Below are 14,494 nucleotides of genomic sequence, written 5' to 3' on the forward strand. Positions count from 1 at the left end.
ATATCACACAGTAAATGGGGTTTAATTCATATGTGTGTGTTTTAATTTACACACTACCGCCACAGTATCAAAAATCCAATAAAAATATAAAATAGTATTTTTTTTAATAATATTATTACAATATAAAATACATGTTTTCAAATGTAATTTATTCCTGTGATCAAAGCTGAATTTTCAGCATTATTAAGCCAGTCTTCAGTGTCACAAGATCCTTGAAATCATTCTAATATGATGATTTGATAATCAAGGAAAACATTTTTTTTCCACGACATTTTTTTTCATGATGCTCTGATGAATAGAAAGTTCAAAAGAACAGCTTTTATTTAAAATAAAAATCTTTTTATAATTGTCTTTATTGTCACTTTTGATAAATTTAAAGCATCCTTTCTGAAAAAAAAAAACACACAAAATGGTAGTATTTATATATTATGTTTTTGCCAGTCCAATTAGTCTGTTGATATTTGGCCATTTTGAGATTATCAAGATTATCTTATCCATTAAAGTGAAGTTTTTTGGGGTAAAAATTGTGTAAAATTCCATTTAATTTCATAGTCTCATTTTGCCATTGTATTATGTTTATATCTGCATTATTTCAGCCACTCTGCTCTTATAAACCCCTACTGGTTGGCGAGTTTTAATGGAAATATCAGACTAACAAGTATTGATTGACAAAGCTCCATTATGCTGGTCAAGAATGTGTCATTTCCATGCATTTGGCATTGAAGCATGAGGAACTTGGCAAATCACAAGATTCTAATAACCTCTGCAAAACATTCAAATCGTTGTTATTTAAATAAGCCAGCAGAGTATTTAGACCGTCGCAGGTCATAATTCTTGTTAACCTCAGCAGCACTGGTTCCTCATGTCTCTGCGGATTCGGACTCTTAAGGATTCGTTTTTTGAGTCCATGCCTGCGTATTGTTATGGTGAAGTGCGTGCAGTTGGTCTTCAGCAGCTGGAAGGAGGAGGAGGAGGAGGAAGAGGCCACGCTGGGTTTAACAGTGGCCACAGCTGCTATGAGTTAGGCCCGCGCTTCATTCACTCTACCTCTCTGTCCTCCCCTTTGCCTGTCCCCCTCTTTCAAACCAAAACATTTCCCTCAGCATCCTGGATTCAAACGGGAGTATGTCCGTTAAATCAACCGACAACACTGGAGGGCAGCCATGAGAAACCCGAACTCCAAGAACATGTGAAATACTTGTGATGGAGCTCATTGGTTAAGATGTCCTTCAGGTTGTGATACTGTTTTGAAACTGAAGCTGGAATAAAATTACCTTCCTGACCTTCCCTTCTCAGTTTTTACCAAAATCACATTTGCCAATGGTAAAGAGGACCTATTATGCTTTTTTACATGTTCAACTTTCTGTGTAATGTCGCTGTTTTGAGCATGAAAAAGGTCTGCAAAGTTACAAAGTCACTCAAAAGGGAGTTATTCTCTATATCAATAACACTGTTTCTAAACTCCCTGAAACGCCTAGTCTTGACCGGTAAGGGACGTGACATTTCCCAAACACGTTCGAAGCAGTTGACCAATCACAACACACTGGTCCAGCCGACCAATCAGAGCACATTGAGCTTTCAGAAGCAGATGCTTCATGGAGCCAGGAACTAAACAGAGCGTTACTGACAGACTGGGAAAAGAGGTGCTGCAACAATGGAGAATATGGGGAAAATATATATATATATGTAACAATATATATATATGTAACATTCAACATTCTAGTAGAGTCCAGAAACAAAATCAAGCAGAATCAAATCCTCTTTAAAATATTGGTCATCTTTGCCCCCCTGCAAACCCATATTGATCGACCTCTTATATACTATATTTGAATCACATCTTTAATAGATCCTTAGTAAAAGAGAAATCATGATAATAATAAAGAGAGCGTTTTTGTGTCAAGATGCTCAAATCCATGGATTGGCCTTGATTTTTAAGTAATTCTACAGTGGGAAAGACGTCCACACGAATAGCTTAGTTTTGTTCATAAGGCCCAGATTAAGCCTTGTCCAAAACTGCCAGGGATTTTCAATAGAGAATCCCCTCTGAGCAGTTTCATTAAGCTTAATCTGTGCCTGGGAAAATGGCCACTAAAATCCCAATCAGCAATTAATTATTGACCAAAACAAGTCAAGTGTATATATATATATATATATATAAATATATATATATTCTATCCTCAAATTTAAACACTTTGTGGAGAGAATATGCTATGGACAGAGCAGCAGAAAATGATTACAGGTGGGATCGCCCTTCAGAACAGCATTAATGAATTACTCACAGACCATAAATCTGGATTGAGTCTCCAGTGTTCTGCTTGCTCAATATTTTTACTTTCCCTGGCTTTCTGCTCTGTAGAAATTGTTGCTTAATACCTTCGAGTCTGGTTCACATGATTTGGGTTCGCAGACATCAACTTTACAGAGTTCAAGAGACTGTGAGCAATGGAACGGACAGTCTGTAGGGGCCTACAGGAAATCCAATGAGAAGATGTGGGCCAAAATGTCCAGCTTACTCATGTTTGTGTTACCAAGCTCAGCGTCATGCTGGTGAATGTTCTGTATATGCAGATTATATTACATGGATGAAGTTAGTCAAAAATAATACCTTTTAAGGATGGGGATGAGTAAGGATGGTCGACTAGTCATCCAACAACCAACTACAGTTAGTTAGATGAGTAAGACTGGAGTAATGATGCTGGAAAATCAGCTTTGATCACACAAATAAAATAGAAAAATGTATTAAATTCTAATAATATTTCAAAATAATATTGCATTTTCTATCTAATAAATGCAGCCTTGGTGACATAGACAGAAAAAATGGTATGGTATACCAACCCTAAACTTTGGAACAGCAGTTCCGGTAATTCTTTAAAGGGGACGAATGCAATATGGATTTTTATCATCAAAACAATCTCAGAGAGAAGATAGTTAGCATTGTATCCGCAGAGAGATTATCTGTAGTTTATTAACCCCCCTCCCCCTCTTTCAGCGGGTTCAAGCACCTCTCAAAACTTACACACATCTGCCATAATCTGGACAGATGGAATATAGTGTCATTATTGGGAAGTTGCTCTAACTTGATATATAATCCTCACTAATCCCTTTTGTACAGGCTTATTTGCTTTGCTAGGCTTGCGAAACTAGGCCTGTTATTTTATCTTGTTGTTTTCCATTTTAATACATGCAATGGAAATAATGTCAGGGAGGAAATACATTTCTGTTTTCACATGAAAAGCTGGCCGATCAGATAAATGACTGAGTGCTATTCTCCCGGTGAGAATAGCACTCCGCGTAACACTGTTGGGCCATGGACAGCTTTTGGCAGACAGAGACCCTCTGTGACCTGTCTCCATATGTTTACCGTACAGAAGAACATGGAGAAGGTGTCTGTGTCATTTAAAGGTCGTCTGACCATCCATCAGTTTAACTGTCAAACCCATTTGAAGATGATGCATTTGCAGAAACGTTGTCAAAACTGAATTATAATGCATGCATCTTTCATAAGCATCACGCATTTGATAAGCTGTCTTGGTCTTGCGTTGTCAGGCCAATCTGTTCTCCAAAGCTTAGCTGGTTAGGTGGTCCTGCACCCCGTATTGTGGACCATCTGTGCCACCAGTCGCAGCCATTTCTCCGCCCACTCTTCACACACACATACAATTTACCTGTTACAGTAGAGACAAATGATGATCAGAATGATTATTAAATTCAAGATCACCGTAATGAGGGATGAATAAGTGGGTTGTTGTACAGGGAGATTATGAACAAAGTCACAGGTGGCTTGAAATCAGGGAGGAAAAAGCATACAGACAGACAGACATTATTGTTTTGGTAGTTGACGTATACTTCATTTTTAAAATATTTTATTTTATATTACTATTTTGTTAGCAAATCTTAATTTAAGGCTAACATTGATGGGCATATTACTTTATAATATTTTAAATCTTATGGTTTTGCCTTTAATCAGTTTAATCAGGTCTAGGATTTGACAAGTTGATTTTTAAAAAAAGTACTAATATTCTAATTAGTGGCTGTCAAATAATATGAGCATGCATAATAGTATTTGTAAAATAATTATTACATTTATGTGTGAACTATTTTAAAATGGAATATAGTGTCACCCCAGGACATCAACTTTCAATAAAAAAAATGTTTCATGCCAACTACCCTTTTGTTTAACCATATCAAAGTTTTGCAAATAGTGTACTTCTATACTATACACTATCTACTGTATAGATTGCTATCTTAAAAAAAAAAAAAAAATCTTGATGTGCAGCCAAGTCTACAGTACACCTGAGCCAAGTTTGGCAGTATATGTTGGCTTTAATCATGCCTTTGTTCTCGCCTGAGGAGACAACTGTAACATTGCTTCAACAATGGTGCATTTCATGCAACAGCGATCATTTTCAAATCTACTTGAACACATTTTCATGTGCGGTGAGAATGACTTGTGTCTTGTGTTTGCGTGGTAGTTTTAAGTGTTGGACACGCGTGTCGTTTTCACTCTTAGCCGTCACTCCCTCTGGATTCTGTGTGACCAGTTGCCGTTGATGAAAGAGGATCTGCCACCTGTCATTTGGCATTCCAGTATTTTGCTGGGCAAATTGGGATGGGCAAAGCACAAATTATGCAGAACATGTAGGCAATTGATATATGCTTAACTGTATGTGTTGAAGATAAAGGCCATATGCTTCTGGTGACATATTCAGTTACTGGCTAGTGGAGTCAAAAGCAGGGCTGGAACCCTTATATGTTTAAATATGTGTAGTATCTTGACGTAGACTTATTTACTCTGAAATGGAAAAAGTGCACAATGTTAGTTGCATTTATGTTGACAAAAAATTATATTGGATATGATATAAATATTTGATACACCACCTGGACCTAAGTCATGTTACTGTTTATGTGTCATTTATATTATTTTCAAACCAAATCTATAGCTTTTTGGGGATTTAAATTGTGTAATTGTGAATATAGTTGAGGACCCAATATATACACCTGAGGAACACCACATGAAAAACACCAACTATAGACTGTTCATTGTTGTCCATTTGTGTTGTCCATGTGTACTTTTTGTGTTTGATGTAAGTGTGGACAGATGCCATGAGAAAACTCATTCTTACTACCCCCTAAACCCCCAAATTGCATTTGAATAGCACTTGGATACCTTCTTTAGAAACACACTATTGCTGTTATCTGCTTGCCTTGCATCAATGCAATTAAAGTTAATGTTTGGTTTAAGGTGGAGGGGAATGGGTAGGAGGACGCTTTATCTTCAAATCACTCTCGTTTTTTTTTCCGTTTTTTTTCTAGCTGGCGGGGCTTGGGCTCTCTGCAATTATGGCGCAGCCTTGACACAATGTTATTGTGTTTTTTGAGAGCCCTGTTCTGGGAAGGGAGGACAGATAGAGGAGTGTGCTTCAGTTGGAGAAAGACGGCTCTAACAGCACTAGCGTAATTAGCTCAGCGGCGTCTGTCTATTTGACTGTCTTTTTATTTAGCTTTGAGAAATATTGCACTTGCACATTTCTTTCTCGTTTCTTTACGGACAGAATTCAGATTGTTTTGTTTTCTAAAAATGTGTACTGGATGTGGAAGTTTATGTTGATTCACTATATATCACTATATCTCACTGTCTAAAAATACTTTTAAAGAAATCAAAATTCACCTAGGCATATTTTCACAAAGGAAACAAGCCTGAATAATCTTACACCTTTTTCTGTTTCACTCAGACATGCAACACATTATGGAAGTAAATAGTTTGTGAACGCAGTTTTGTGTTGACTTTAAAGCTAAATAGGAATCCTGTGCTCCATTAGGCTTTTTATAATCCTTTAATCTAAGGTTACAGTATTTTGTGTTATCAGTGCTGTTTAAGCCACTTCTGCTTCTGATTAGCTTTTTTTCACACGAACTAAAGCCCTATGAGGTCCATCTGGTTTAAAAAATAAAAAATAAATTCACACCCAGTGACACCATGAACAGGGCTGGCCAGGGGAGCGCAGCATCTCCAATAGGTCGCTGTGCTTATCTACATTTCCCCCTTCTACAGAACAACATCAAACAAACAGTTTTAGTCTGGGTTTATCGAAAACCGCATGGTGTCTTTGGCATGCCTTTGAAGAGAGCCCTGTGACTGTGGGAAGCTGTAGGTAAATCCGAGGTTTTCAAGGTCTCCTCGCCCTCCTTTTCCACATCACCTGCGGCAGAAATTCTGCAGGGATGCTCTTTAAAGTGACACTTTCGTAAAATAAATCTAGATCACACAGATGAGATGTTCCCTGTGATTCAACTCATACATCATAGCTGTCGAGTTGACAGGTTTGAAGAAAGATTGTAGTGTTTTAAGTTGCACATATGGCACCCTTGCAGTGCATCAAAGCAAAAAAAAAAAAAAAAAACAGCTACCAAATGAGACGTCGCATCTCACAAATATTCCCAGCTGTAGAGGTAAACACGACATCCAGTTCAACCATCATGACACACTGCTGTCATCTCAGGTGTGGAGATGAGTATTTTGAGAGTAAACGCAGAGCTTGAGGTGTTTCAAACAGCCCTGAAACCTGAACCCTGATCATTATCGCTCATAAAGAGAGCATCAGTGTTTCACCTCAGGGCTGGCCTTCTCACAAAACAGCTCAACGTGCTTAGATATCTTATAATGACAGACTTCTCAGAATGTGCCGCTACTTAATCCAGTCTTTAGGTGTCACTGGGACATCTGAGGAATTTAAAGCATCTGGAAAATGAAGACTGGACGTGGAAATGGAGGGAAAGTGTGGAAACTGTATTGTGTTTTGTGGATGAGGTTCAAAGGCCATTATGACGTATCAAAGCCACTGAAGAATTGTCTGGAATAGACAATAACTTAAGTTTTTGTGTAACTTCAGCTTTCAAAGGTTATTTTAGTTTTTAGTTTTTATATTTTAGTTTTGTTTTATGTTTTTGTGTTTTGCTTTGCTTTGTGCTTTTCTCGATTCTCTTTTTTGTTTTTTAGCTTTGCTTGGTTTTTGTTTTGTGTTTTTGGTTTTTCTCTTTTTTTGGTTTGTGCTTTGCTTGTTTTTGCTTTGCTTTATTTTTTTTCTTTCAGTTTTGTTTTGCTTTACAGATTTTAAGAGATGTAATATTAATAGAAAATATTTTTCTTTCCGAGTCTTATTTTCAAACGCATGCAATACTGTTGTCATGTTAGACATTAAACAACATTAAACACTTTGATGGGGCCATATGTCTTTCTATTAAATTCAAAACATGCAAAGGAACCAGCAGTGAATTAGTTTCCAAAGGAACATTGCAAAATGAAGAAATGTCATCCCTAAGTCAGCTGTTTCAGACAGACTCACAAAGATGAGAAGCCCCCGTGATTGTGTTTATTGTTCTTATATAAAGGCAACAGTTACATAACATTTTATCTTCTAGGAGCCGTTCAGGTTCCTTTGTGACACAACAAGCTTATCAATTGTTGCTTCTGACTGGAAGGGCTTCAGCTGTCTTTTTTTAGCATATTTGCTCAGTGATGTGAGGATGGCCTTATCACTTTCTCAGGGTTTATCAGATCCTCTGTGACAAAATGCGGTCTTATCTCAAAGGCACCTTCCATTCTGGAGCATTTGCTTCCTGATACACCAGGATCAGTCAAAACCAGATATCCTTGTGAATGTTTGATGAGATTCTAAAAAATGCATTTAAAGTATGAAAAACATCCAAAGTGTTAAGTTACTCTGAAAGGAATATGGATCATATGTAGGAATGTGGATCATCTCCTACTCTGTGCTCATAGCAAGTGGTGCCACTGACGATGTGCACGTACACATCATTTTCAGATCATGGCCTTTATTCGTAAAATAGGTATCAGTGTGTCCCGTATATACTGGAATATACCTTTATGCCTAGCAATCATCATATTTCAGATAAACTGAAGAAATGGGGTACTAATCCAGTACAGTAAAATAATCTACTGTTTAATTCATAATCTTTCCGGAGAGCGATGAAAGTGCTTTATTTTAATGTATGCAGAAACATAATCTGTCCTCTCTTCAAGAATGTGTTGCTTCCATCGCTTAGCTTTTGAAACTCAATAACACCCAGAATTACTTTCATTTGGATGTGCACAGATATAAATGAGTATTTCAGTTAGAGTAGATTATGTGAAAAAGGTGTTTACATTACGAAGGATTCAGATTAATACAGACATATGCCAGATGTCTTACTCTGAAACTGGAATATTGGCTTGATCGGGTTAATGTGTTTACATGATACATACATGCTGCAACGCATTCTCATCCTTGGGCGTCATATACTGACGCTTTTGACATTTCGTCGACATCGAACGCACATGGCACCCTTTAGCGTCAATATGACACGCACAGAGCTTTGTTCGGTTATGGGTAGGTTTAGGTCTAGTGTAGGGTTAGGGTTAGACCACTAGGAGGCGCCTTCTGGCCCATTTCTATCTGCGTCTCATATTGACGCTAAAGGGTGCCATGTGCGTTCGATGTCGACGAAATGTCAAAAGCGCCAATATATGACGCCCTAGGATTAGAACGGGCTGCATAATCAGAATATGACCAAATTCTAATTAACATAAGAATATTCATGTGCATGTAAACATGGTCATTGAAATGTATCAGTGTGAGAACAGCATGCCTGAATCAAACTCTGTCTTATTAATAACGTGCTTATTCACATTATTATTATTTTTTTCCCTGAAGGCCACTTATAAGGGAAGTTAACATTAACATTATAAGGGCTTGACATTACCTTTTTTTTTGCTCATCAGCCACTGTGGCTAGTGGTTTTCCAAAGTTAATAGCCACTCCACATTTTTTACTGGCCACAATTTTGACATCGATACCATGGGGGAAAACTGCCATATAGATATTTTTAATATTATCTCATAATTTGCCAGCAGGTATATTAGGCTGCTGTCACTTTAAAACCTGACGCACATATCCATTATACTGTCACACGTGAAAACGTGCAACCCCACGCCGAAATTCAAGCCCTGTAACACCAACAATATTTATCCGGAGCAAATGAAACGAGTGAGGGGAGGCGGGTTTGTGTGTCACTCGCTGTCGGAGAGATGAGAGTGTAAGAAAGTGCAGCGGGTATCGTGTATCTATTATGTGGGGTATTGGAAGCATTTCAGATATTTCAGGATCGATATGTATCGAAACATCTATTTTTGACAAGACTTAATTGCAGTTAGCTTATTATTTCAGACGCCTACAGACTACAATTGAAATAGTGTAAATTATTTATAAAACTCAACCCACCAAAGTGAATGTGTTACATGCCACTGCTGAAATACACATGCGTTTGGCGGGTGTTAATGTCAAGCCCTGGTAGTTAGTATTAATCTCAACAAAACCAGGCATGATTTATATTTCATGACCATTTTCCATCCTCTATTTGAATTATCCTGTCTGTTTTTCACACTGTCCCTTTAAGACCTCTATGTAAATGACCTCTGTTATGATTGGCTGACAAGCGTGTAGTGGCGTAGTTCACATGGCAGGCAGAGCTGTTGAATCCTAAATAGTTAAATACTAAATACCTAATGATATGTAAACATGCACAGTTATGGTAATGTGCACACGATTGTGATAGTTGTCATTATCATAATGATTTCTGAATGACCTGTTTTTGCACTTTAGTTTTCATAAATAGTCTAGATGGACTGGTGAGGGTTGTGTAGATCAATGTACTACATAGTATTTCTTCTAAAAGAGCAAGAAAAAAAAAAAACACGCTTTCCAAGATAAGTTTCTATTAAGCAGTAAATTAATAATTTAACTGCTTTGCATATGACATTAATAATTCATCATGACCTGATTATGACCTGGATCAGTACAGTGATGGTATTTCTTATGTGTTTTTTTTTGCAGTTGGGATGAAAGCAGCTCCATCAGCAGCGGTTTGAGTGACGGTTCAGATAACCTCAGCTCAGAGGAGTTCAACGCAGGCTCCTCCCTCAACTCCCTGCCAACTACTCCCATTGGCTCCCGCCGAAACTCTGCCATTGTGGTAATTCACTTCTTATTGGATTGAAATATTGCTCTCACAGTCTGCGTTTCTGCTTCAATGTTTGTCAGTTTTGGCTAATTTCTGACACACGATACTGGATCAGTCGAGCCTGAGCACACAGTACTTACTGCTAATGGGATGAATGTGTTACAAACCGCTAACCGCTTTAGAGGGAAGGAGTGCACACTGACTCAGTCAATACTCATCTGAAATCTATCACTACATAGCACAGACAACACAGTTTATCCCACCCAAAGACACTGATGCGACTCTTCCCTGGCCAAGAAGTCTTCAGGGAGTTTCTGGTTTCGTTCTCAATGATGAACTCCCATGTAGTGTTATGCACTCAGTCCTCAGTGTGTGAATGTGTGTTTGTGTTGGTTACGATTTGTTGAAGACCACACTGCTTACTGGTTTAGTTTCAGCCATTCAGGCAAACTAAAATCACTGTTTCTTGGCGCTTTGAGAAACATTTGACCACATTATTACTGTGCAGTGCCACAGTGACTGTTTTCATTTTAAATGTCATTACGTTGGTCAGATCAGACACCATGTTTAAAAGAATAGTTCACACAAAAAAGAACAACTGTATTAATCTATATGTCGATTCAAACGTGAATATTGTTTCCTTCTGAGGGACTTATGAGAAGCTATGAGGTGCAGTCAAAGACTATAGAATAACACAAGACGAGCATTAAAAAGCTTGAAAAATGCCGTTTTCTATCACGATTGAAGCGTTTAGAAACAAAATTTATGAGACAAGTGTTGTCAGATTTCATTGGTGATTTCAAATGTGAAATTTAATCATATGGCGAACAGTTTTGGAGAATTTGAAGTTTCCCCATTCAAAAAGTTCTTTCAAAGATGGCCGCCGAGTGAAATTACTTGTCTTAAAGGGACTTTGCTACAGTACACGTCGATTCTAAAATATAGCAAAATATATATTATACCTTTCAAAATTTTGGGGTCTGTCTGTAAGTCTCTTCTGCTCACCAAAGTTGCATGTATTTGATAAAAAAAAAATACAGTAAAAACAGTAATATTGTGAAATATTAATACAATTTAAAATAACTGTTATCTATTGTAATATATTTTAAAATGTAATTTATTCCTTTGATCAAATCACAATTTTCAGCATCATAATTTCACATGATTTTTCAGAAATCATTCTAAAATGCTGATTTGATACTCAAAAAACATTTATTAGTATTATCAATGTTGTAAACAGTCGTACTGTTTTTGTGGAAACTGTAAAACATTTTTTCAAGATTTTCTGATGAATATAAAGTTCAAAAGAACATAACAGCATTTATTTGATCAATTTAATGCATAATTTCTGAATACAAGCATTCATTTCTTAAAACAACAACCCTGACCCCAAACTTTTGAACTGTTATATATTTCGTAGAGTTTCCAGAAAATATGTGGACCATAGAGCTGAAAGCAGAAATTATACACTTTACTTTTAAGACAAAAAGGCATAATGAATCGAAATTCTTTTTACATAAAGAAACTATCTTCTATACCAGGGGTGGGCAAACTTTTTGGCTCAAGGGCCACACTGGGTTTTAAAAATTTGACAGAGGGCCGGCCCAGTAGCAGATTATGAAGCACGATCTCATGAAAGTGCGTATCTATACCACAAATTTTATTTCTCGTGCCATTTATATGCCAAAAATGTTTTGTTTTTTTTGCGTGCATATGCTACACACTGTAAACCCCTTGGTTAGGATTAAGGGTGTGGCATGCCTATTACACGCCATAAAGTGCGTATCATATGCACGCGAAAACATATTATGCACTACAAATACAATTCGTGGTATTCGCACTTTCATGAGATCGGGCTGAGCAAACAGACATTTACGTTGTGGCAATGTCTGTGCGAAATTCAACAACTGAGAGACGACATTCTGACAATACATTTTTTTATGCTAGATATCCCCCATTTAGCATGTTATGTCTTGATGTTAATTTTTAAAGATGATAGATAATTATAGCCTATACTTTTTGTTTATCCTTATTATTATTTAATGGGCCTAACAGTAAATTAGAAACAAAACACCTGCAAGTGTACACTTAGAAGAGTAAAAATTACAGGTTACGTTAATTCAACTTTATTAAAACTGCATGGCAATTTGCACTTCCAAAAGTCATACATTTGTGGAAATAAACGAATAAACAAATTTATTTTAAGAATAATAAAATAAAACATAAAAGGCAAAGGCAGATCAGAACATTTAATGAAAAAAAAACGGGTTCTGTACATGGCAGACAGGGGAGCGTAAAGCCGGACGATAAAGGTCAGTAAACGGAATCAGTCAGGATACATCCACAAATCCAGAGGAGCAAAGAAATAAACAGCAGACAAATCAAAGGAAAAACTAAGGTGTGCAAGCGGTTACCAAACATTTTTTTTCTCATTGAGTTTTCAAAAAAGGAAAAAACATTAACGTGCAACAAGTCTATGCGCTTATGCCGACTTTAAGTCGCTGTCTGTTTGGTTTCCATGGTGACGCGCCATTGCTTGTTACGTGACACACCGCAGCCACAACAGCGCTGAATGAATGATGATCTGCTTTTATGTCATTTTTCCTTTTTTACATTTGTTAGCTATGGCATTCAATATCTGATATTCCGATTGTCAAATATATGCAACGCAATATATATATATATATAACGCAAAGTATTGCAAGAAAAAAGGCAAAATTAATGCGATCTTAAGACAATTTTTTTAAATACTCGGCGGGCCGGATTAAACAGCTTAACGGGCCGCATGTGGCCCGCGGGCCGTAGTTTGCCCACCCCTGTTCTATACTATAGAAAGCAGTCAGATAAGCAGTGTAAACTGTAAGGACTGTGTCGCTCTCATCCCGTTCTAAACTTAAACCTTTGCTGGACCCTTTCAAAATCTTCTCCATCAAACAGATCTCAATGTTCTTCTAAACCCCCCTCAGACTTTCCCCTCCTCTTCAGTTTATTGTACTCATGAGGAACAGTCCTCGGCTTCTTTCTTGATCTGACCCACACGGCTGTCTTTGCCAGAAGAAGGAAATGACATGTCAACATCACAGTTATACAAACATCGAAGTTCAGACAGGTTTAATTGGTCAAGTATGTGAGCTTGCCCGTAGCCCATAATTCCTAAGAAGGGAGCAGACATTCCTCAAATGACATCAACCTTTCACAAAGGCTTATTTACATTTAATAAAGCAGGTATGCCCCTCCACTGGGCTTCTCCTTAAGCCGGACATGGTCCATTAAACCTGGGAACATGGTCAGACTCACTCCTCTCACTTTAAATTACAAATCAATTTCACAAAGTTAAGGAGTTGTTAAGTCTTGTTAAGTGTCTTCATGATTTTATTACTTTATTGTTTGGCAGATAATACAACAGTCTTAAAGGTTGTAATTCTTTCATAAATCTCATTGCTATAATGTAATATAATATATAGACCCCCAATATAAAACATCTAAAACCATATAAAATCTAGATTTTCTTGGCAACACTTTATGATCATTTTAAACGGAAATATTAAACATTATCACATTATATAATGCGTAATATCACACAACCTTTCATATCCTATACCATTCAAAAGTTTGGGTTCAGTATTTTTTTTAAAATAAATTAATACTTTTATTCAGCAAGATTATTCGCATAAAATTCATCAAAAGTGACAGTAAAGACATTTATAATGTCAAATTTCTATTCATCAAAGAATCCTGAAAAATACGTTTTCACAAAAAAATATGAAGCAGCTCAACTGTTTTCAACATTGACAACAATACATTTTTATGGCATCAAATCATCATATTAGAATGATTTCTGAAGGATCATGTGACACTGAAGACTGGCGTAATGATGCTGAAAATTCAGCTTTGATCACTGGAATAAATTACACTTTAAAATATAACACAATATAAAACAGTTCTTTAAAACTGTAATAATATTTCACAATATTACTGTATTTTTAGTTTATTGTTGATGCAATAAATGCAGCCTTACATTTACATTTAGTCATTTAGCAGACGCTTTTATCCAAAGCGACTTACAAATTAGGACTAGATTAAGCGAGTCATCATGAAGAGGCAAAAACAACGCAAGAAGTGCTCAAAATACGAAGTTCAGGCATTATTCAGAGTAGCATAAGCCCGATAAGCGAGGTTTTAAAGGGAAAGGGAAGGTTTTTTTTTTTTTTTTTTTGAGGTTAAGTGCTCACGGAAGAGATGGGTTTTCAGTTGTCTTTTGAATGTTGTCAGGGATTCTGCATTCCGGATGAGGGTAGGGAGAGCGTTCCACCAGCATGGAACTGTGAATGAGAATGTTCTGGAAAGAGATTTTGTGGCTTTCTGTGATGGAACCACGAGACGTCGCTCTTTGACCGATCGTAGGCTTCTGGTAGGGATGTAGACCTGTAGGAGTGAGTGAAAGTAGGAGGGAGCTGAGCCTGTGATAGATCTGTAA

The 14,494-nt window shown here is 37.0% G+C and overlaps 1 protein-coding gene across 1 annotated transcript in view; it reads left to right on the forward strand.

Moving 5' to 3' along the window:
• The window catches only part of nav1a (neuron navigator 1a), a 143,285-nt gene that overhangs the window by 85,965 nt on the left and 42,826 nt on the right, over nt 1–14,494 (forward strand). Inside the window, 1 exon segment of the mRNA XM_084097952.1 lies at nt 9,891–10,029. Coding sequence (XP_083954078.1) covers nt 9,891–10,029 — 139 coding nt within the window.

Source organism: Abramis brama (genome assembly GCF_963993115.1).
Source record: "Abramis brama genome assembly, chromosome: 22".
NCBI classification, from domain to species: domain Eukaryota; kingdom Metazoa; phylum Chordata; class Actinopteri; order Cypriniformes; family Leuciscidae; genus Abramis; species Abramis brama.